The 26432-nt window shown below is 32.6% G+C and overlaps 2 protein-coding genes across 5 annotated transcripts in view; one reads left to right on the forward strand and one right to left on the reverse strand.

The window, feature by feature from the left end:
• LOC125062280 overlaps positions 1-13370 on the forward strand; it is a 44496-nt gene extending 31126 nt beyond the window's left edge. For all 4 annotated transcript variants that reach the window (XM_047668070.1, XM_047668069.1, XM_047668071.1 and 1 more), the window contains 6 exons: positions 659-796; positions 3655-3807; positions 8109-8287; positions 8844-9047; positions 9708-9854; positions 10644-13370. In XM_047668070.1, the coding sequence (XP_047524026.1) occupies positions 659-796; positions 3655-3807; positions 8109-8287; positions 8844-9047; positions 9708-9854; positions 10644-10889 (1067 nt within the window). In that variant the 3' untranslated portion in view covers positions 10890-13370. The remainder of the gene's footprint in view (positions 1-658; positions 797-3654; positions 3808-8108; positions 8288-8843; positions 9048-9707; positions 9855-10643) is intronic.
• Positions 13371-15189: 1819 nt separating this feature from the next.
• LOC125062474 (probable cationic amino acid transporter) overlaps positions 15190-26432 on the reverse strand; it is a 44287-nt gene continuing 33044 nt past the window's right edge. Inside the window, exons 11-18 of the mRNA XM_047668441.1 lie at positions 24882-24946; positions 24668-24768; positions 22821-22958; positions 21947-22112; positions 21510-21637; positions 21190-21385; positions 20364-20462; positions 15190-20029 (exon numbers count right to left, since the gene is read on the reverse strand). Coding sequence (XP_047524397.1) covers positions 19936-20029; positions 20364-20462; positions 21190-21385; positions 21510-21637; positions 21947-22112; positions 22821-22958; positions 24668-24768; positions 24882-24946 — 987 coding nt within the window. The 3' untranslated portion in view covers positions 15190-19935. The remainder of the gene's footprint in view (positions 20030-20363; positions 20463-21189; positions 21386-21509; positions 21638-21946; positions 22113-22820; positions 22959-24667; positions 24769-24881; positions 24947-26432) is intronic.

Here is a 26432-nt window from a genome sequence, read left to right on the forward strand (position 1 = left end):
TGATCAAAACCAACTGGATATTTTTTTCATTTTATTTCGGAAATAATTTGGTGCTAGGGAGTATCCATTCCCATGTTACCTCGATGCCTCCACTTCTGAATCAAGCATATTATATTAACCCGCCATTGAAATAACAGAAAATATAACGTTTTTTTACCTTGAATACCTAAAATGTCTAAATCAAACTCATCTTTCAATTCCCATATTAAATCTTATTCGTCATAATTATTACATATATAATACAACCATACATTATACATTCTGTACATTGACTTTTGACCTATATCTGTTGATCTGAAAAATAAAAACATTTGTTTTCAAACAGTTGGTTCCCTTTAGAGTCTACAAAACTTAACAAATTGTTTTTATTTTTCATTCTGCACACGGCAGAAAGAAGTGAATTTATTATGTAATGTAGATAAGATAGCAAGCGTCGAAAGATAATCTTCGTAGAGACAGCTTCAACATTCGTGAAAGTGCATTTTAAATTAATTATAAATAATAAAATAAAACATATCGTAATGGTGGCCCCTGAGTGGAGGCCTGGAACCTTGTAAAAGTTTCCTGAACAGCAAATACCTTTTCACAGGACTAAACAAATGCTTAAATTTATTAATTGCGAATAATTAGATTATATAAAGTGTAATTTCTTTTGCAGAAGAGGACGAGTCGCAGATATTCGTTAAATTTTTCAAATTCCACAAATGCTACGATCTCATCCCGACATCGGCTAAGCTGGTGGTCTTCGACACACAATTGCTCGTCAAGAAGGCATTTTTTGCACTTGTGTATAACGGTGAGTTAAATAAAAAGATCCACGGCAATCAAGGCATTGTAATTGTGTTATTTTTTTATTATGGAGCAAAGCTATTTGATAATAGTGTTTGTTATCAAAGTTGTGTGTGATCAGTTTGTGATAAACCAGTTGAGGATTTTGTAAATAAACAGTGTACTGCATCAAGCTTGGCAATTACTTAGTAACTTGATTAGTATAGCCAATCTATTTCTACACGTATTATGTGTATAATGGTATATTCATAAACTCATTTTATAAGACACATCAAATACCTGATTAATGCTGTCAGCTCACATTATTTACATAAAATACGCAATCACCCTAGTAATACTTGTTGCACACTACACTGCATGCACATTATATTTCATACTACCTTTGCGAAGCTATTCATCCATAACGAGTAACTTTGCTGCGCGAAGTTTATAAAATTAGCTATAAGCGATTTTAAGCTGAGCGATTATACAAATGAAAGTAACAATATTGTATTTTAATACAGGGCCCTCGAAACAATAACCACTGTGCTGACTAACAAGGTGTTTATCGTTCCTTTGATCTAAGTATTTCTAATGTAATACCTATTGTAAGACGTTCAATTTCTTATCTTGAGCTACTGACCGATAAGCGATTTCGTTATTATAGTCAAGGCTAACAAAAATGTACACTATTAATTTATGTTGTACATACTTATTGTACACTCAGCCCCTTTCAATCCGTTGAAATGGAATTAAAAAAAATACATGTGATTTTCTACCTTGATAAATCAAATCACCAGAAAAGTTAAATAAACATTTCTATATTTTTGTTTCTTGCGGGGGATAAATTTTATTTCATATCGTACAGTAATTTTTTCTCATTAACTTTTATTTAACCTCCATAAATATTAAGAACACTTATTTACAGGGTATTTTATTAATTCTAAAAATTAAAGACATAATGAATTATAATCCATACTTAAATTTAATATTATATACTAAACCTTGGGGTGGAATAAAAAACGTCGGATTTTTGTGTCATTGACACTAATTATCAGAATCTGAGTCTTTATAACGTTCGTATCATATAAAATCAAAATTCAATGCGTTATTTAACATAAGGATTCCTATTTAGTAAAGGTCTCGTCTCTGTATTTTACCCTAAGTTCCCATTTGTGTCGGTGAAAAGAATTTTCGTTGACTTTAAACTGATTAGTAAATAGTTTTGCCAATGTGAAAGTGTTTCACAAAATAATTGCTATGATTTTTATTATATAGCAATATCCTTAAATGATTAAAATCATATTCCAAATATAAGTTGAATATATTGAATCTACAATTATATTGTCGATTCAATAAACAACTGCCCAACTATTACATTAACACTGAAAATCGTGGTATATTTATTAGTTAACGCAAACATATGTAAATCGTAACTAAAACATAGCTAATTAGATACGTTAGCACTCGGTTGCGTAATTCATTGTGTTAGGGATCACATTTTGTTATTTGTAAAGTTTTATAGAAAATTAAATTTTCAATTGTTTTTTATGAATAACAATGGATTGTTTATGTTTATGCAGTTTAAATATTATGAAAATAAAGAAAAAAATAAAATTTAAAGATTTGTTTATTATAGGAATATACAAAGTACATACTCTCTGGGATAGATTTTAAGCCATGTTACATGTATATTATCAAAACTCATAAAGCTTTGAGATCAAATAATTCTTATATTATCCGTCACTTAAGTCACTTTAAAATTAAACTAGTGCACCATAACCCAAGAAGCCAAATTGTCTCTCTTTCCTGTTTTCTTAAATAAGGTGTAAAATATTCAGGTACATTTTGTATATATTATTCTACCGAGTGTTATCTATAAATTCCGATAAACGCTTTCACTTCATTTTTATGCATCGATAAAATAGTAAGATTTACTCGTTATAAGCATTATATGTATAGCCGCCGGCCCGGCGAATCTTGTTCTGCTTTACAGATTTTATGATTTTAAAATTAATTCAAAATTGTTTAATATTTTAATTGGATAATGATTTTAAAAATCAAGTATTTTAATGACTTAGCAGTTAGATATATGATTTATTGCGATTTATTTTGATAAATTGGTCACTCTTCAGTGTAATGTAGCTACGACGTTTTTCGCTTTGTTATCGGCGTAATAACAATTAAAGCAGATGGCTTTCCTTCCCTTAACTTATGTTTTTGAAAGATACATTTCTATTTGGACGATGGCAATTGCAAAAACTGAATGTTGGTCCAGTTCTTGAGTTATAAATTGTGTAACCAACACGATTTGTTTTATATATAGATTTAGTCTTTACTAATTTGGTCACACTTATATTCATTAAAAGGTATGAAGGCCCGAGGCAAAGATTCGGTTTGAAAAGTACACAGTTTTTATTTATTGTTATATGCAAAAATGTTCTACTATAACCATTTACTCGGCATAAAACTACAATGAATTTTCTATATAGTCTATTGCTATGTGGTCATAAAATAAAGTCTACCCCAGTACGGCCACCCCCACATATAAACCGGGAGATTAATATTTTCCCTCTACCATGTGGGATGTGCATACGCTATTAATATCTGATGCGCTCGAGTATTTCTGTGTGATTTATTTTTAATTTTTAAAAAATATTTTTTCATTTTTAGCATCTCACCTTGAGAATCCAATAGGTTATGTTCTGATCTACTCTCTATTAACCCTCTACTATAACTATTTACCTTGTTACATGTATAGCGCGTGATCGCCTATCAAGAAAAAAAACCGACCACTTATCTACTCCATCAATCACCAGAATATACTTCAAATCAGTCCGATGTTGTTAACAACTGTTTAAGCGAGTGTTATAATTTTGTCCCCAGGTGTTCGTGCCGCCCCGTTATGGGATTCCCAAAGACAAGAGTATGTGGGTATGCTCACAATAACGGACTTTATAAAGATCCTGCAAATGTACTACACCAGTGCAGACGTCGCTATGGACGAGCTGGAAGAACATCGACTTGAGACCTGGAGACGTAAGTTTTAAATTCAAGTGCTATTTACAGGTGTTTGTGCTTAGATCAGCGTTGGCTTAGTGATCGTGAGTGTATATTTCCATGTGGACTCACTCGTACGGTGAAGGAAAACTTCGTGAGGGAACCGGCATGCTCTTTGATCTAAACATCGATGGGGTGTGTCACGAATTTTTCTTATCTCTCGTTTTTCTACACATGCCCCGCCCATTTCCATATCAGTTGCCTAGCATATTTTTCACGTCTTTAACTCTTGTTTCCATAGTTTAGTCAGCAGTCAATCTTATTACAGAGTTTTAACTCAAATACCCATTCGAATCTATCAAATGGTTTACGCGAAGAAACAAATTAATTCTTTAAAACGGTGTTTTGAATTAGGATTTAATTCCAATAAATAGTTTATGTTTAATTGAAGCTGGAAATATAAAAAAAAATATTTTATATTAATTTAATTGTGCTATTTATGTAGATAATATGTTAATAGTTCTTGGAATAAATATGTTTACTTAGTAATATATCTGGAATATAAAATACATAAAAAGGCTAGAAATGCATCCTAATAAGCTTACCACGCAACCAACCATACCGGACCTAATAAATAGGCTTAAAAGGCGACAAAGTCTTGATAGACACGGTTGAAAGAGAGGAGCAGTCTGGATGGAGATTTTGCTCTGAACGCCTAACAGCTCTTAGCACATCTGCTCATAGTCTAGCTGACTGATTGCAAGATAAAGACTTACATAAAAAAAGAGTAATATATAAATATATTGTAACATCTTAAATAGTCACAATCATTAGACACCATTTTAAGGATAAATATTTTCATCATACACAGTAATATAGATATTAAAAAATACGGTCAAATGAAATCGGCGTCTGCTACCAATGAATACTAGATACATAGCTATTATATTTTTAGGATAAAAACCTTATATACTATTATCCTCAATATATCCAAATTTTACCTATCGGATTCATTGTTGTTCGAATGATATACCTCTCGGATCTTTACAGACTGGTTGTATTGTTGAGGTATTTTTCTGTAATAAAATTTTATATACAAATCCAGGAATAGCCGATATTCTAAAGCTTGTTATTAATGTTATTTCATATTTCACTGGGTTCTTATTACATGATTCTCCGTACAGCGAGTCTTTGATACTGATTTCTTGTTAGTGACTTAACAATATTTTTCCACTTCAAAAAATAACAACATTTTGCCATTTTTATCCTTATTCTGAAAAATTTATTGTATTTTATACGTCCTATTGCGTGGTGGGCGTGGTGCAATGGATTGTCCAAGGCGTAAGAAACAGACACTGTATTTAGGTGATTATTTATTTGACATTTCAAATGAATAATTAGGCAAGGGGCGGCCCTGATCGCTTTCTAACTATCTATTCCACCCACAACTATTGTTAGGCAAAACAAATTGTAAAAAAATCGCGGCTGGGGTATGTATTTCTTTGAGGTAATGCATACGGTGATTTACTATCATTATTAAAAAGTTTAACTTCATCAGTATTTTTGTTTTTCTTGTACCGTTATTTAGGATACCTAATGTATGCATACTTTATCTATAATTAATGAGTTTATAATATCGTACATATGAGCTCTATCTCGGCTATTTATGGAAGACCAAAATTTACTCAGATTATGCGAAGAGTTAATTCATTGTTATTATATTTATTTTTCTAATCCAAGGACATTCACTATGCACGCTCGTCCTTCTGTGACTATTTTTGACTTGGCCCTACTCTAGGTGCTCCTGGTCCAGGTATATACGACAAGGCCTACGCGACCCGACCTACCACGGTTGCCATGTATAATCCTATTCGTTAACCGCTTCTCATTTATATTTTCTACATGGCCAAACCACCTAAACATTCTTTTTCGTATCCTTCCCACTACGTTCGCTTGTATCCCACACTACTCAGGTATCTCCCTATTGCTTATTCTATCACGCAATGTTATCTTTACGCTCTAATTTCAACGCATTTTTTCTACTTACATTTATTTTATGCCAGACTCAACAGTCGAGCCTTATTATAGCCTACACATTATTTACAACAACACCAATTGGTTAGGTAGTATCTTAAGTAAAGTATTTCGAAATACATTTTACATTACTAATAACGAAGAGTAACATAAATATGTTAAATATTTTTTAATTACGCTTTATGATGTGTATCTGTAGAAAGTTACCTAACCCACCAATAACTGTGTAAAAGTAACACACGATTAAATGTGTTTAAGAAATATTTTTATTAAATTATATCATTTTGAAGTGTAGATCATGTAGAAAAATTCAAGATAGAAACAGAATTCCATGTCGGTTTCATTAGTAGGTACACTTCGAGTGTACATTATGGCAAATAATATTTTCCTTATAGTAGGTATTTAAATTGTAAGCTAGTGCAGAGCGATGACCGCGGATGTTAATTAGGTGACGATTCAGCTGTTTAATTATTCTTATTTGGCATATTACATAATTATTTACGTGTGGAAAATAATAGCTAATTTGATGCGTTTGGAAATAAGTGATTGCTTCATAGGTCTCAATTTCATAGTTCCGAAACAATCGCAGAATTATTTGTTCTCTTATTGGCTAGTTTGTATCTAAATAAATAAAGCCAGAGATAGTAGTATATTCCACCGGTGTGAGACATTTTTTATAAAAAAAGACGAAATATTTAAAGAAATCTTAAGTTAAATATGGATTACTTAGTTAAGATTACATAATTTATGCTTTACAAAAATCCCAATTAGATAGCATTATGTGTATCATTTTTAAGTGACGATTGTGGGAATTATTCTACAATAACATATTATTTAAAAGCCTGAGTTTTATTTTTTATTGTATTGGTTTAACTCTAAACACATAACCATAATTTACGAGAAGGTTAAAATTTATTGTGTGGTCTTTGTGGTTTAAATATAAACTTAAGACCATTTATCAATGTTTTTTCAACGCGGGTGCGCGATTATTTTGTATTCCTTCCTCCATAAAAATGCTTACATACCCGAAAGAAGACTCAAATGAGTCATCCTGAAAATATATAAGGTTTTGCAAAGGTTTTAGAACTATTGCTATACAAACATATGAATTCCATTGACATAATAAGAAAGGCACTATTGAAATTCAATATGTAATATGAACATGTTATAATCGTAAATACCCATAGTTGTACGCTGTTTTCAACGTCAATATATAGTCGATATATTTTCAATTCAATCGTGATTGGTGAAGCTACAAATAGCTCTCGATATCGGGCCGAATTTTAATTGTGCATTAAAATAAACAATATTGAAATTTCAATGCCAATATCCTAATTATATATACAATCAATAAAAAGTTATTCTCGTTTAAGTGCGCTGAGCTTAAACGAGAACCGAGAGAGAACCGTCTTCTCCAACTTCGATGTAATTTAAGCCGACTTCATCCGCCGTTAAGATCATCGGCTGTTTTTTCTGGGACATATATACAACTGGTATACTGGACTACAAGGGGTAGTAATAATCTAATTCCTTAATCATGGAGCCACAATTCCGGGGAGTTGGTACGCAGAACAAATAACAAGTATGAGTGAGAAAATACGCAGTAAAGGCGTGGCAAACTCGCCAAAGATGTATTTTTTTATCAAGATAACGCCAAAGACTGCAATTCAAGATTCTGGCTTCGAATTGTTGGAACCTCTATATTAAATTTAAAAAAAAGATATTACGTGTTTCTTAAGTGTATGAACCTGAAAACTCAAAAATAATATTAATGCGTCATGCTCATCACTTTTTCCTGAACACACCTAGTAGTTATTATATTTGATTTTTGTACAAAGGTTTACAATTAAATACAAATTGTGGCCACAGTTTTAAATTTTGGAATTATAATTGTTTCGGTTTGGAAGGGACTGTAGTTTGGCTTTAAAAAAACAGTTGCGAAACAACTCTTTGTTTTGGCTTTAGATTTCGGTATCCGTTTCTTAGTATATTTTATATTATTAGGTACGTAAGTGAGCCTTTTGTGCCTAAAATAATGTTCCAAAAGGAATGTGATTCGTTTAAAGTAACCCTCAGATACGACGCCCGTATATCTCAATGTCTGTACTTAGCGCTAAATCTCGACATTGAATCTTCTCTAGTAGCAGCTGAGTTGAATTTGTAGCGTCAACTATACAAACTGTGACGCTGTATTGATAATAAACTTGTTGCGGCGCACCTGTAACTAGATGCATTATCGATTAAAAAAGCGCTCTTATTATTATATTTATTTTTAACTTTTTTATTATCTTTCTATAATTTTTCAGATGTACTCAAGGGATCGGTAGTGCCGCTCGTATCGATTGGGCCAGATTCTTCCTTGTACGAAGCCATTAGGATACTGATCACCAACAGGATTCATCGATTGCCCGTCATTGACCCAGAGACTGGCAATGTACTCTACATACTCACACACAAGAGAATACTTAGGTTTCTCTTTTTATATGTAAGTAGTCAGAATTATATTCAATTAATAATTTAATTTTGAAAACAGTTATATGGGGCTTTTGTATAATAATAGTGATGTAGTTTTAAATTTAAGATACTTAAACATTACAAGAATTTAGGATAAGTTCCAAATGATTACACGTTTGCTTTAGAGACTCATTACCCTAATATCAGATTATTAGGATCGGAAACCTATTCAACTTTTCTGTACTAAATCGTAAAATTGTTAAATTGGAATATTATAAGTTTTCTTTAGATTGCAAACTATTGTCTTTTTTATAAGTAGCAACGGTGTTACGCTACGTGAGGGGTTATTGGATGCTTCAAGTTAGTCGCTGACCTAATATAATTAAAGCGGTGTGTTATGACGTGACTAACAACCACAATTTTTATCTATTTTAGGTTAACATAAATTATTATATTATGTATGAACAAAACAGACATTAGTTCTTTAGTTAATATTATTCGTTTAAACTAATAATTTAAACATTTAATAACAAAAAACATTAAAAAACGCAGAATTCCAAGACTTACATTGTTAAATACAATTTCAGATAAATGAATTGCCAAAACCCAAATATTTACAAAATAAGCTACGAGACCTGAAAATTGGAACGCTTAATAATATTGAAACAGCCACAGAGGATACTTCTATTATTGAAGCCTTAAGGAAATTCGTCAACCGTCGGGTTTCAGCATTACCCATTATTGATACTGAGGGCCGGCTGAAAGATATTTACGCCAAGTTTGATGTCATTGTAAGTATTTTTTTACAAAAGGCTCTACTAACATTAAGTGATAAACAAATGGACACTCTCAATGCAGGGCTCGCGAGTGTGTGTTATAAATATATTATTAACGGCAAAGGGTTGATTGTTACGGCGTATCATTATACTATCGTGAACCCAGAAATTCTGGAGATGTAGAAGTATTCTTATGTTAAAAAAGTTGTAGTTTTGTGGAGGAGTCTTGGATTAGTGGGCTCTTAAGAAAGAAAATGTGCGTTTAAATTTACAATTTATAATTATAATTTAGTCAAATGGTGAGAGTATCGTAAGGAAAGCGGCATATGCTTGGTCATAAAATTGACGACTAGAGTTGGGACTAACGTGCCTATAAAAGATCATAATGTAGTACTACATAGTACTTGCAATTTGAGACTATATAGCGTTATAGCTCTGGATTATAATTTTAATAGTAGTTTTTAATTATCTTTGCGATCGTATATAATTTACAAGCCTCTGGAGTCCCCAAAATCGCTATATATATTTACTTTCTGTTATGTATACCATGCTAAATACAGCAGTTTTTCCATTGAGCCTCAATCGTAATTCTAATACGTTCCCTGTAAGACACCAGGCCAAATGACAAAATATATTCTCTAACTTAAAGTTTCATATCGTTTGATTTTGTTATAGAACTTGGCTGCTGAGAAAACGTATAATAACCTGGATGTGACGTTAAAAAAAGCAAATGAACATCGCAACGAGTGGTTTGAAGGAGTTCAAAAGTGTAATCTGGACGAGACCCTCTATGAGGTCATGGAAAGGATTGTTCGTGCAGAGGTAATTTAAAAAGAAAAAGAAATTTCACACTTTACTTCTCTGTTATATTACGATTAGTCAAACGACCGTTTTGTCTTTTGTTTTACTTTTTTGTGATGTTTTTAAGATTAAACGTGCAAGATAACATCATATGCACATAAAATCTTGTATATCGCGTCTTTAGTCATCCTTGTGACAAGGCTTTCTGTGTCCATAAATAAATGAAATACATTTGCCGGTATTCAAACCTAAGCTAATACGTTAGTGCAAATAAACCATTGAAAAACAATAATTTTTTATTTAAACGAATACAATAAAATAAATAAATTTTAATAAGATAGTTAAAACGCTGCAACTAGACTATTTTTTATGAATACGAGAGTTGAAGAAAGTTTATCAACTTAATTCTAAGCCATTGCCTTACTAGGGAAAGCTTAAAACTTTTAACATATATGGCCGCCCATACCAGGGCCTTGTGACACAATCAGATTTCGACAGTCATGCCCCACTAACACCAAAATAATTTATATGAAAATGGTAATGGCGTGATTTAAAAGTTATTGCCATACATATTCGTTTAGCGTTATTGGGTCACGCTTGTTGATCAGTGATTTTGTTTTGAGCCCCAGTTTGGTCTAGCTGGGGTCGCGCCCACCCCAGGGTCTCCGATTCCAAATCGGCTGGACACAATAGAATTCATAATGAAGCCCAGCTCCCAATAATTTAATTACATTCTAGGTTGAACTAAGAAAATTACGTACGTACTACGTCCTAAACATATTCAGATCCTGATCCTTATGAAATTTACAGGTGCATCGTCTGGTCGTGGTAAACGAAGAAGATAAAGTAACTGGCATCATATCGCTATCCGATCTCCTGATGTACCTCGTCCTACGTCCGACTGGCGAATGCGAGGGCGCCAGCCTACGTAACGAACACGGTCCGATCGTAGAAAAGGATGAAACTACAGATTCTATATCGATAGAGAATGACAAAACCATACAAGAAGATGAATTGGAAGGAGCCGTTGGCGGTGAACCATTGGATGACAGTTAATTTGTAAATTTATAATACAAAAATTTCTATCGCTACCAAACCAATATTTCGCTCTATTGCTCTTGATACTTGTTCTACAGAATAATATTTATAGAAATTACAAGAAGTATCTTAGTATATATCATATAGTAGTATATCAGTTATTTGTCAATTTTCGAGATAATTAAAATAATATTAAAAACAATTACTATTGAATCAATTAGCGATTGGATTTTTTAAAAGATATTAATCAAATTGTCTAAAATTAACTGTACTTATTAATTACCAAATGACAATGGCACTAACGTCCATTATAAAAAGGTGGACTATGGAAAGTTTATCGTAACCATGGTTTCAAATACATAAGACCACGTTTTATTTTAAGTAATGGTCCTTTTCTCAAGACATCTTAAAAATCCAAATAATATAAAAACACACACATTTTTTAACACATAATAATACTTTTACTATATTAGTATTTACTATAATAGTATTTGCAGTGTCAGACTCGTTTTGACGATGTAATTCATATCACAATTTTTATGTATACTTACTGTTTGTTATTTAGGATTTTCTAAAGTTTTATACTAAAGCAATATTGCTTGATAATATACGGGATAGTTCCGTATCGTATTGGTGTGCAAATATTATCCATTAGGGATTCTATATTCACGGATTATGAATATAACTCTGAAGCTTATTCAGTGCGGCTTCACCCTACCAACTGCCAAATGTTTAAATGTTGTTTCGATGTATTTAAATCCACTATATATATCGTATGACTCTATTGGTATAGTTAGAGAAACACGGACGATTTATCTATCCTCTGAACAAATAATATAATAATCATTAGCCAGTTCAGGATTAGTTCGTAAGACCTTGATGTTACCCTAAAAATTGCGTTTAAACATCATTTCGACCACCAACTTTCTATTGAATTTACAAAGGTCAACCTGACCCATATAAGCCGTGTGTAGTACTTAAGTAACTCGTAAAGAATATTCTGACCTCTGGTTGGCTAATATATTTAATAACATTATTTAGTGAGTAATTTGCCGATTTCATCGCCTTTAGATTTAGTTAACATGTCAGTATTCGGAAAAAACTAATATGCTTTAAAAATGTATGTGATTTAGTATTTCAAACTGAATCCGCACTTCGATTAATCGGACAATATTTTTTCCTTCTACTGATCATTGATTATCTACCATTTTCAAGACCAAAAACCCTTATAACATGAGGGAAAGATTCCATATGGTCCGACTGGTCGGAGTAAACGGTCTGAGATTGATTCAAAATTATTTAAAATGCCTTACGCCCGCTTTATATATTCCAAATATTCATTATCAATTTTGATATTTGGTACCTCTGTGTTCCTGTAGCATAGAATTTTCAATAAAAAAATTACGATTTGTTACATTTTAAATGGTATTTTGAATATACGACCCGGGCGTGTTGATGACTAAAAATACTATCGATACGTACATTACCTGAATATAAATTCCCCATTTAAGTTGTAACAAAGGAAGTCATATTTTAAGAAATTCTCACTTTATATTAATTCGTCTAAGTTAGTTTGGGATTAATTTAATATAAGGTTCGATAAGTGCGAATGATAACTTCTAGTGATTTCGTATGTGTATATTAAACACAAGTCCCATAATAAATCTGTATATGCACAAACGTACAGTTATAAAAGCAAGGCCCATAATAAAAAATATTTTCGTAACATTTAAAATCCAAATTTCATTATTAAATATTAAATTGTTAAAAAAAAAATATAAGTACTTGATGCCACAAGAAATAACGCTCAATTTTCTATCTATAGTAAATTTTGATAAAGCTCATAATTTTCATTTTTCGATGTGGTTTTCTATGCCACAAATATTTTTTATAGAAAAACAACAAGCATTTATTAAATTAACATTTACATTGAAATTATTTCTTGATAGTATTTTCTATACTAGGGCACTTTAGTGACTCCTTCATATATTCCTATAAAATTGTGTAAAATCATTTATGTATTTGAAATATCATATTAAATAGTGTAGATTTCATATATTGTATGTAGTTGCATGACATATTTGTACTTGGCATATTAACAAGGATTAACATATTGGTGCAAAACAATATATGAAACTGGTGTTGTGAAATATATTTTCTAGTTGTGAATTATCAAATTATGTATTAAGGCATATAAAACGTACCTTCTACTGTTTGAAAATTATTAAATGTATGAACTTTTAGATAAGCAGTTAACAATTAGGTTATACACATAGACTTGCGCATAAGTTTTCAAAGTTGATTAGAACAAAATCTTGGATAATCAAAATTGTTTTGAACAATTTTTGAATAGCTTGCGTGCAAATTACACGTAAATGTGTGGTATTTGTTAAATTGTTGTGCCTCATGTTACAGGACTCATGAGAATATGAAATTCTTTAGTTTTTAAGTTGTATGACTAAACATGTTTGATCTTAAGAATTAAAGCATGATTCCGTAGACTTGGTTGTTATTTTCCAATATCAACTTTCGTATCTGTTTCTGGAATTCTTTTTGAACACCCTATTAAAATACATATACACATTGCACATGCCAAAAGTAAAAAGCGGTCTATCGCCAAATTCGCGGCAATAGACGGCCGGCGTTTACCGGATACATAGATGGGGTATCCTAAACAAACTGAAGTTTGCGCCACACAAGACCAAAGCCATGGTGGTGACGCGCAAACTGAAGTATGATACCCCACGGCTAAATATGAATAATGTACCGATACAGATGGATAACCACATTCGAATTCTCGGAGTTGATGTGGATGCTAGACTCACGTTTAACAGACATGTGGAGAGGGTATGCCGGAAGGCCATCCAGATATATAAGCAGCTGGCCAAAGCCGCGAAGATCGAATGGGGACTAAACCAGCAAGTTATCGCGACCGCGTACACTGCCGTTATTGAACCAATCGTAATGTATGCGGCCGCGGTGTGGGCTCCCGCGACAAATAAAATCTATTTCTCAAATAAATCTAGGTCAGCACGGAAATACTGGAGGGCGAAGAATTAGAGAGGAGAGTGAAATACGTAGATCTCCCACACCCGGCGAAACAAACAAAACTGGACTACAAGATGCTCACCAATCCGGAAGAAATCGAAGGACACGGCGGCACACAAATCTATACGGACGGCAGCAAAACAAGTATAGGAGTGGGTGCCGCTTGGACGGAATGGAAAGATGGAATGGAAATAAATAGCAAGATGTTTAAGATGGCGCCCCACTGCACAGTTTTTCAAGCTGAATTGACGGCACTACGAAACGCGACTAGCCACATAAATAAAAATAAGCGTGACGCTAAAATATACAGTGATTCTAGGTCAGCATTAGATGCTATTGTGAGTGGACGATCTCTCGATCCCCAGGTAGCCGAGATCCGCCGGAGCCTGGAAGAGTGCCGCAAAAGAGGAACTCATATAAGCCTCTTCTGGGTAAAGGCGCACGTTGGTACGCCAGGGAACGAGAGGGCGGACACTTTAGCAAAAGAAGCGGCGGAAAGACTAAGGTCAAAACCTGAATACGCCGCATACCCCCTGTCATATGTAAAACATCAGATAAGGCAAAAGACTCTAGATGTATGGAGTGAACGCTACCTGGGGGGTGAAACAGCTGGAACTACAAAATTATTTATCGCAAATGTTAGAACTGCGTACAAATTAATAAAAGAGAAGCGTTTCACACCCCAGATGGCGCAAATTCTTACAGGGCACGGAGCCTTTGCACATTACCTTCATAGGTTTAAAATTAGGACAAGCCCAGCATGTGACTGCGGCGATGAAGAACAAACAGTAGAACATGTGCTCATACATTGCCCTATTTTCGCATCGTCCAGGCACGACCTGGAGCAACAAATGCAGATGACTGTAGACCGTAACGGCCTACAGGACATGTTAATAAAGCACAGATCGTGCCTGGAACGGTTCTGCGAAAAAATTGTGGAATATATAAAGGCGGCAAACAAAACCCCAAGAACGGGTCTCGCGAGGAATTGCGTCCCGGCTCGCCCATGAATATTGTTAACAAAAATATTACAGATGTAGCCGGGGCGTCTTTCGCGAGACGTGTGATGTGCAAAGGTCCCTGGACACAACGGCAGGGGAGTAGAAAAGTGATATATTAAAAAAATAAAAAAATAAAAAAAAAAATAAAAAAAAAAAAAAAAAAAATTCGCACTTATATTTTGATAAAAGATTAAAAATAAATGAAAGCATTTTTTAAATTAGCGCCGATTGTGGTCAGTGAAAATCCGTGTGTAGATTGAATTTAAACAGAACAAAGTTAAGTCATTTTCAAATGTTAATATGCTTTTCAATAAAACGACTTATTTATTTAATGAATTTATTCCAACTGCCGACATCTTTCCGACATAAAATAGTAAAATTTCGCCGTCTCCACGATACCGCCAATCCACATTCATTTTGGTTAAATATTATGTCTAAAAGTGATTGTATTATACGAACACATTTAAATATATATAACACTGCAAAAATTTAAATATTCGTCCGTTTATCCGTTTCGTGACATTTTTTTCGAATAGGTAAAAGGGGATCAGCCTTCTGTGACTGACATCCGCGATCGACTTTTTGGTTCGGACATTTGGAACATAAATAATTCCTACCGCATCCGTAAATTACTGTCGTAATAAAAATCGGAAGACAATCTCTTTATTAAAACTTTTAGTGCGTCAAGGTGGCAAACAATAAAATCATACGTACCATCTTCTAATATTAGAAGATATCTATAATAATAAACAATTAAGAACCCAGAAACTGAGTGTATTGTGATCTGACTTTGTCTAAATAGTATCAATAAAAAATAGTGATAAAGGAAGACCTTGTCCAAGCCCCATGGGTCATGATACCTACCGCACAATTATGACGTAATACCTACCGCCCAACCCTAATTCCGATAAAGGATATTTTTTTCAATTGCACTGAATCTTAGAATAAGTGGTACAAATCAATAAATTGAAATTGGTATCTCTCAAATTTTTCAAATGTTATGGCTACTTTCGTACAATTTTTTTGTTGAGCGGCAATATAAGCATAGGCCCCTGGTCGTTACTGATTTTACAGTTTATACAATACAATCACTTTACCCTAACATAAATAACAACAAGACAAGATTCATGTTTCCATCGGATTGGCTTCAGACTACGCAACATTTAACTCAAGATATTTTCAAATTTCACTTACATAAAGGATCTTGTGAAATCAGTGAAAGTCGCGCACATGTACGTGGCACGTATGATAAAGAAATTTTTATTCGCTTTGTATGTTGTAGACACACGCTTTACGCTTTGAAGTTTTGTCTTTTCAATATCGATGTAAAACAATGTTACGGGCCGTTGTTGCCCGACCCTATATTTTTATTAATGTGGCTTGCCCAGCTTGGATGCAGTGGTTATGCAAATAAATGTTCGGGATTCACTAAAACAATTTTATTTATGGGACCGGATACTAACAGACGGCAAACCAGTACTCGGTAAACCGGGCACTTTGAATAAAGTGATGAATGCCTGCAATGCCGAGGACTAGCGGGTGTATTGCTGACCTTTCAGGGAATGGTACGCCTTTTTCTTGAAGGCCCCTAAGTCATATGCCTTCAAGAAAAAGGCGTAGGTTGATTATTAAATTAATAAATTTAAATATTCATTTGATGTCTAGAGTTTGGTCGCACACTTTGAAATCAATTTTCCTTTACGTTTTATAAATTTTTTAATCGATGTTTTGTTTCTCTTCATGATTACTATATTTGCCTATAAGCGCGTGTCACATTAAAATATATTAATTGATGTGTGCCGAGTGTTGACAAGCTTTTGTAAAGAAAAAATTCGCTATTTTGTTTTTTCATCGTCGTGTCCTGAATTAATTATCACTGAAACCTGTGTTTTCTTTGTTAGGAAATCACCAAATCTATGATCGGAATAAACAAATGAGCAACTCTTTAGACTTAGTTTTTGCGTGTTGGTTGCCTTTTGGTATCGTTATAATCGACACAATAGATGAATTTAAATCAAATTGAGTTACCGACGAATGGCTTTATTACGTCTTGTTAAATCGACGATTACCTAATCATAGGTGCAGTTAAAGCGTTGGTGAATGTAGGAATTATTGACTTTGTTGTGTACTATTGTAGGGATACGTAGTGATGAAGCCCGTCCGATGTAGCTACCTTAGTCTACGTTACAGTTTACACAATATTATATTTTAGTACAACAATTTCTAAACATATTTTTTGTATTATATAGGTGCACTAAAAGTTAAAGGAATCAGTTAAAGTTGTTTAACTGAGTAGCCAAATTAATTCTATTACATTGTAGAGGTTGAAAAAGCGCGCAACATTTAGGATGAAAGTTTGGCAAATGCGTTTCTAAGAGCAACTTTTTAATATACCCTAATTCCGAAAACTATCAATGCACCAAATTTTGCAACACTATTAAGACAATATGACTAAACAGCTTTACAGTTTATATTTGAGCAGTGAGGAATAATACTAGATTTGAGATACTGGACAGAAAACTTTTGTTTCAGTTGTGAGCGCGAAATGTGACTCCAGTAGGTATGTCAAATTCTAGTAGGGTTTCAACAGTGTGGAGTCAAAATCGCGGTTAAAGTAGTGATTTTACATTCTCAGAATACAGTAGGAAACTTTCTTTGTTCTTTTTAACTTAGAATCTAATACACAAGATGTAAACCTTAAATAACATTAAAATTATTTCCTGCTAAAGAGCAAAGAATTAACATTTAATTTCCGAAAATCGGTACATTTTCTATTGACTTTTACACATACATTTTATGAGGTAACACATGTTGTATAATCAATACGACGATATATATTTGTGCTACGAAACAGAAAACTTAGCGCATTTATTTATAAACCAAATCAAGCCAATTACACTGTTTGAACTGAACATTTTCAAAATGGCAAAAGTCTTTCACTGTTCTATGTTTAATACCAGCGTAAGTTGTCTTTAGTTTTTAAATAAATACGTTTTAACTAATAGTGACCAACTCTTACGCCTAACATTTAAGAGTCTTAATTAATAGTTAAATACATAATTTAGTTCTAATAAACAACAACAACTTCATATTAAGGCCTATATTTAATATGAATAATACAAACATCAATCTTCGTTTCCTTACTAAATGATAGTTACGCGAAGAACAAGCTACAATATATAAAACTAAAATCACATTTAATTGAGTATCATAATATTTTAGTGAATAAATTTAAATGGCGAGTCTCAGTATAGACACATTAAGCCACAAATAACACGATGTCCTTATCATTATCATCGCTTTAAATATAGAATAAAAGTGACAAAACATCTATTTGAATCTCATACTGAATAACTTACAAAATAATGTTGAGATGTCTAATTATCACATGCATCCCATACTATGTACAAAATCAGTATTTAGAAACAGGCATTAAAGTAAAACAAATGTCTAATTTAAGAGAGTTACTAACAAGACTAATTAACCAATATATTACTTAAAATATCACAATCGTGAGTTTCAATAGGACCTATATGTTGAGGATAACGTAATGAAGTGCTGAGAAGATTGCGTGCGTATTTAATTATAACTACATTATTGTCTACAACCATTTCATGACACCAAGATTATAATGTATTTGACTATTTCAAGTTTAGAAAACATTCACACAAATTGGTATAGTATATTAGATATGTTATTTACGTGTTCAGTATTTTACAATTTACATAGTATACTAGACTTTTAAGCAACAGTTTAGGCTGACAGACTTAGGTATTAAAAGTAATCAATAGATTTTATTCTCCAAAATACATATTATACAAAATAGTGAAGTAAGTAAATTTTAAAAGTTTTAAATTTAAATGAAACATTAAAAGCAAAATTTCCAATCCTTTGTTAGATTTTAACTGGGTTTCATAATAATGCAGTGCCATTACGCGTTTTGGGTTAATTATTTCTTATGTGAAGAGACTTCTATGACGGGGCACGTATCGTCTTTCCGAATCTTTCCTTGCGCGAGTATTCATTGCGCATATAGAAATAATCTATTTTAGTCGGTGTTGAAAGTCTCAAGTGAAGATTGAAAATTTTGCTCAACAAGCAAGTATCACGCTGGATATTTTGCTGGAAAATTCGTTTGATATGTTTGAGTACGAAAAAGTATTAGGTTCGAATTCCAAAATACGTAACAAACTTGAAGCCTCTTTCACACAATTAGTTTGTCATATTTTGACTAGATCACGAAACGTTTTGGAATAAGCACCTTAAGCGTTGGATATACGAATATCAGACCAAACATTCAGTTCTTTTAAATACAGAGAGTGATTAATATTTCATTAATACTAGTTTAATATTAGTAAATGCCTATTTTACACAATAACATATAAAGTTTCTCACTTTTCTAAACAATTTTATTTTACGAAGTGAAATACGAACACTAATAATCTAATTTTGTGTAAAAACATAAAGATAACCGATTAATAATTAACTACTTACGCTATTAATACTGACAATTGAAATAAATTTATACATTAAAAAACAATGAATAAATAAACACTATAATACTTTTGTGTAAGAACTTTTTTTTGCTTATCACTTTATCTCTAACAACTCTTTAACAACACATTAACATCGAATATAACTAGAATGTCAAGGTAATAATGTTTTATATTTCTTATATAATTTTACAAAATTCAAAGTCAAACTTGGATACTTTAAGATCTTAGCTAAAAATATTTTACTAAAATAAATAATATCTTAATAATTTTGGTGCATCATAAAATAAATTCTTTTGACTTCTGTTAAAAATAAGTGTAAATAAATAATTTCTTTTTTGTACTAGTTGAACCATACATAAAATATAATCCAGTATCTATATATGCGAGAACGGATATTACTTCATTACTCAAACAAGTGTAATATGCCGAAGCAATACAAACAAGGAAAGACAGAGAAACTCTCAAACTAACTTTTAAAACAAATGCTCAGGAAAAACATTGGATGAGATAGCCAGGTATTTAGTCGTCCCATGCGTCGTAGGTAACCTCCGGGTACGCCCATGGTGGTCGGCTAGAAGTGTGCGTGGTTACATTGTTGGTTTGAGGATCGAATCTGTAAAGAGAAATTGTCATAAAACTGATATCTCGAATTCTATTTGACATCTCATCAAAACAAGAGCTTCCGATAGCTCTTCTGTTGGCATTTATCTTAAGAAATGATAAAAGTTTAATTTATTTATTTTTAAAATGTGAATTAAATATGTACATAATCCCGAGCCCAATACACTAATGTTAAAAAATAAAACACTTGTTTATTTAAATTAAAACGTCGTTCAAAAGTAATTCGTTTCGTATAATAATACAATAATAAAATTATTTGTTGATGAGAATAAAGTTACATATAATATATACATAGATACACTTTTCACTGGCAGGTAGGTACTTACCGAGTTTCTACTGCTTTCAATGATACATTGCTTGTAGTACGGTTCCGTGTTGGTTGGGTTTCTGTTATCTTCCAGGACTGCAGCGGATCTTCATAGATTCTGGAGAGTTTTTATTTGAAAATAGATTAAATGGTCAGATGAATAACGAATAAATAAATAATCCTGGGTTTTAAGGAGAACGTACGAGTACAGTATTTAAAGCTTAAAGGGCGTAGTGAAAATCTCGCAATATAATTATTATGTAGCACACACCATGTTTTTAAGGTACAAGGAAATTCAATACTTTGATTTTGAAGTTTAAAAAAGACACGAATTAGCTCTGTTATAAGTTATATCTTATTCAATATGTGAACTACGAAGTAAAGTAAAGTAGTACATAGAAAATTGATTTGAAGAATTAGTCAAATGAAAATTACAAAAAACATTTTAATTTATATGTTTAATTTACTAACCTACCCAGCCACGAATAAATAAACACTAGACAAATATTTTATTTAACATTTCAAAATAACATCTCCAAAGTTTAAATAACAATAAACGCGCCGCCGAGCGCCGACAATGGAAGTGGGCTGGGCTACGCGCTCCGGAGGGATCCAAAACAAAATGAATCGTCACCGCCCAAAAAGACCAGGCAACGTAGCATAGCGTGAGGCTTTGAAAGGAGCAGTAGAAAGAAATTAGGATGACCTGGAGTGAAGTCAAAAAAACTGCCTAAGATCGGGCTGGTCTTCTACCCTGGATGACTTTAAGTCAATGTTTTAATAACAGTTGTAAAGTAATTACTCCATACAAAGCTATTTTACAGTAAACAATGGTAATTTCTTACTGATGATCATTGTTGCCGAAGGGTCCATCGCCCTGGAATATGTTTCGATCTCCGACCGGGTAACTTTGAGTGGGCCCTGGGACTAACATAGTACGTTCAAGTGGGTTCGGGGGTGGTGGTATTGGCTCCGGAGACTTGGGCGGGTCGGTCTCTAATACAGAGTTCTTAATACCATACATGAAGTACATAAAGAATCCTGAAAAAGTAACATGTGCCGTCTTATTATATTAGTTAAGATTCATTTAATGCAACTTAATTATATAATTTGTCTTTTCAGCAGTTAGAATAAATAAAAATACTTTTTTATTTAAGATTTTTACCTAAAATCATCCAGACGGTGAATCGTACAAGGGTCAGTACAGAGAGGTTTAAGATCAGATAAATGTTTACAGTCACTGCAATTGCCGGTACAAAAGGGACGCCAGGGGTAGTGTATATCAAGCCGGTCCTGAAAAAATAAAACAATTGAATGAAACCACCTGTATACGAAATTCGTAACTCGAAATTGTTTTACAATGTGTTAGGACTGTCGCAAATAAATGTAATTTAACATAATTATTAAAGTTCATAAAGTTCAACGCAATTATTTTAAATTCTTGATAAAATTTCGCATAAATATTAGCAGATATAGGACATAAACTAGACACTGAATATTATTTTGATGTACACACACTATTGATGTATAAATTTAAGAAAATTAAATATTGTTATCTCAATCGCTTTATTCGCTATTAACAGAGAATATTTGGGTACGTACTTATTTTGTGGCTTGCGTGAGATCATAATCAGAATGGCCAAAACGCCGAGTGCCAGTAGAACCATTAGGAATGTAGTAAAGTTGCCAGGGCTGGAGAAGGCGGCGAGCATGTCGAAAATTATAACCAGGATGTACATCAATCCGACAGCCCTTATCACGAACTTTCCTATGGATAGAACAAGATATAAGAAATTGAATATTAGTGCAGGCGATTTCCAATACATGTGGGAAAACACTGACTCGTACGGAGATAGAAATGATGATGCTCATGATGCAGAACACATGCAGCCCGAGAATGAAGTCATTGTTAAAAGGTTCTATATTAAATTTAGTTCAATTCATCGTATAAGTTATTTAATTTTGGAAGACAGCTGAATAAATAAATTAAGACTTCCACTAGAAGTAACAATTACTTTCAAAGCATTCTTGAAACTCGAAGTCCCGCAAATTAAACGCAAGAAATTTTAGTTTTCCGTGACTTTTGACGCTTTGCATTCTTTGAATTGACGTCTTTTAAATTAATGATATTATTGGCGCTAAACCCCTTTATGGGTTACAACCCCAGATTGCAGCAGCTGCTTCTGTTACTACCTCCACAACTTGGTTACAACCACTCACTCACTCAAACTGTCATTAAATCTCTGCCATTTTTTTTCTCAGTGGGTCACGTACAATTGAGGTTAAAAGGACCTCATCTAAGTAGAATGACCAAAAGTAAATTCGTCCTTCCTATTTATTGGTATCAGCGTTTTTAACCAAGTTATGAAAACGAAAGATTCTATTCTTTTTACTTTTTTCGTAATTCACTGTCACTATTAAAATGTGTAGACCATTTTTTTTAGAATGTGTTTCTTTATAAAACTATATAGATTACCACTCTGTTCTGTAGCGGGGCCACAATCAATCCAGGGCAAGATCCCCGGGCACAGGTACGACATGGCGAACAAACGTTGGTATATGTCGTCGAAGAAACGCTGGAACCTCGGCACGTCAGAGCAACCAGCACTGGGCACTGCACCAAGCGTACAAACTCCATATGATTAAAACCAAATAAATACGATGCGTTTGTACTACAATGGGGTTATTATTTGAGTTAAAAGTTGTAAATCTTTCCCATGTCACTTACAGCATGCGCTGATAATAAATATTTATTTACAATTTGCACACACAATAAACATCATAACCGGCAATAAATCTAAGCGCAACGAGCTGCCTTATCGCTTATAAGCGTTCCAAAGCAGAAGTTTCGAGTTGACTTAAATTGATATTCAAAATTAATAATTGTAATGTTTTATTAAAAGTTTTTCTTTAAAATGTAAGGTAATCGAATAATTTTTTAATTAACTAGCGGACCCGACAGACGTTGTCCTGTCTTAACTATGAATATTGATTTCAAATTGGTATAATGAATTAAAAAATATTTCAGAAACAAAGTGTTTATTATTCTAATGCTTTATGTTATACAACATTCTTTGTTTGTTTTTCTGGCTCGCATATTATTATATTATCAATATAATAACTCCGATCGAAGCATTTATTTTGAACGATATTCATTTTTCTTACATCCTCTGACGATATTTGCAGCACGCATTCTGTCAATGTTGTGTTATGTCAAACGCCATAAGGTTACACCAAAAAGTTCGAATTGTATGGTGGTTAAGTATTCTTGAATTTTCTAATTTTCCGTGCAATTTTTTTCTTTTTTTCTTTTATAAGAACCTTCTCCTGACAATTACAAACACAACAAAAAAAATCAGACAAATCGGTCGAGCCGTTTTCATGTGATGTCGTGACAACGGAAAACGGGTTTCATTTTTATATATATAGATATGCATTAGATGATCACAAAGCACAGGTTTGTTATATTTTGTTTGTAATATAGTTCGAGGAAAAGCATCTATGATGTACCGAAATGCATGTACAAAAAGTGAAACACTTTTTTTAATTTCCAATTACATCGTATTTAAATATTAATTAATTAGGGTAATTAACTAGTAAGTGTTAATTACTCCAAGCATGGTTATTTAGGTTTTAGTTAGAGTATGTAAGTAAAGTTGATGTCTCATTGTATTGTATTGTATACTAGATAGAATAAGATTTACCTACCTATTAACTGACAATTTACAACTAAAAACTTAACTAACAACAACTTATGTTAGGTAGCTGTATTTTAACAGTTTATTTTTCTTTAAAATATTATTATTATTAACTGAGCTGACATTTGACACATTTTATTATTAGTTTATTAGCATATTTTTAAAGATTAGTTTATAGTTTAAATACAAATGACGCCTCATTAAATTAATTTACCGAACTATCTCGTGAGAAACTTAACGCTTCTAAACATGAAGTTTTCCAAATCTAATCAGAAGATCTATAAGATCTATGATATCTATCTATACGTTATATATTGCATAAGTAATATTTGATAAGGTTTTATTAAACAAGAAAACAATAACGGTATAAGATTGATTAAAAGCAAAAAGTCAGACAGTCGAGGAAAATTATCAGAAAGAAAATTAAATTATAGGGGCAATTTTGTTTCTTGACTAAATAAAACCTTAAAAATTATTCAATGAAAACTGAATCTTACGTAGATGGTGTGCTATGTCGGTTCTATATAAAGAAAAAAAAAATTATGTGTCTTACATTTCTAAAGATAATGCATTTAACGCTTATTTAGTTCCTCTGAAATGGACAATAAAGAAAAATTAAAATTACCGTAGAATTGGTTTTCCGAGGTAGAATGAATGAGGTACTGGTCCCCGCGTCCGTATTCCTCGCTGTCATCACCAGGCAGAGTATCGTCCGAGTCCGGTGAGCTGTGAATATACTACATCGCTTAAGGAAAGTACACATTAAATTAAATTAAAATTTTCGGCCGGCCTTTCGCATTGCATTTCAATAATTTCGCACTGCATAAAATGTATTTTACCTGCGTGTTACACGACGTACCATTACGCGTTGACTGCATGGTAAAACGTGGGCTTGAATCGGTCCCTGCAACGGTAAAGGGTGTTTCTTATATCCAGATGTGCAACTCTATATTTCTGACAATGTAAATGTGTGGGGAGTAAGAATGTAAAACAACAGACGACAAACGGACATATACAGATCAATATGATATAACACGTCGCACCAGACCAGAGATACTGTTGACCATTCTCCAAAACGAAACGTGCCGTTTTTCGTTTTATATTTCATCCCCTCTGGTTATGATTTAAAGGGGTACTGTATAAACACGTTAAAAGTTTAAGTTGACAGAAACTATTGATTTCTAGCACCTCTATATATATATCCGGAAATTTGTCAGTCAGAGTCGTAATTATAGTCATAATTAGATCCATAGCAGCTACTTTAATTCCGTCATATTAACACTATTACTATATATTATACGAATACTAAGATATTAAATAAATTTGAATCTAAAGTGGCTAGTTGTTCATGACAATACACAGTAATTATAAAGCTAAATAGTTTTTTTGAAGATTGGATAATAAACTAGTTAGTCTTTGAAGAAATAAAGTTAAAGTACCATAGAGAATATATTTTTATTCTTAAATTAACTCCGGTGATGTTCTATTCATAATTTCTTCTATATACATTTTCCTTGGACATAATTAAAAATAACCATTAGTAACTCTGTATAAGTCTCAAAGCTTATTTACGGGATATCTTCATAAAACTTTGTAGTCACAACAGTCAGTTGTCACTGCGTTTGACATTTTCTTTCACTTTGAATTATTCACAAAGGCCGATTTGTAAATGTGGGTCAGAGGCACAGATATCTCTTCTGTCTGGCCGTTGTTTATTTCGATTAAGATGTCTCGAGGTTCTTTAATTTGTGCTAATTCCGAAACTAGACTAGCACTTAATATACCAGACATTTCGCTTGCTGTTTTGGCATTCGTTTAGTTAATTTGTAGTTATAATATTCGTAAATTTCTTGTACATCATTGTCAACTCTATTGCATTTTTCCAATGCTCTAAAGTAAAAAACATATTTTAAACTTTTATCAGAAAAATTTGACTCAAACAATTGTGCATGTTAAAAATTATCAAAAGCTTTCACATACGATTGAGAGATGTCAACAGAACGTTTTGTGCACTTTTAGTCATTCACCATTTTACAGGCATTTCAAAATTGCCAACGCTAAAAGCGTCGAACTTTACAATTGTTGTCCACCCTCAACTTTTGAAATAAATCCAGTTTCAACTTTGTACACAAAACACAGCCGTTTAACTTTTATTCACCTATTTTCTAAATTTATAACTTGTTTATTAAATTCCTGTTTAAAAGTACCTGGAGAAGGCCTTTGTGCTGATCAGCAAAAAGAACTTGTCCAAAGTAAAGTTTTATTTTAGTATAGTTCATTGTTATTTATTATTTTAATTAATTATTATATTTACTCACTCATACATTATATAAGTATGGATATTAAATAAAAATACATAAGGGCAATAACGGGTTTCACTACACAGTAGA

Source organism: Pieris napi, chromosome Z (genome assembly GCF_905475465.1).
Source record: "Pieris napi chromosome Z, ilPieNapi1.2, whole genome shotgun sequence".
In the NCBI taxonomy this organism is placed as follows: domain Eukaryota; kingdom Metazoa; phylum Arthropoda; class Insecta; order Lepidoptera; family Pieridae; genus Pieris; species Pieris napi.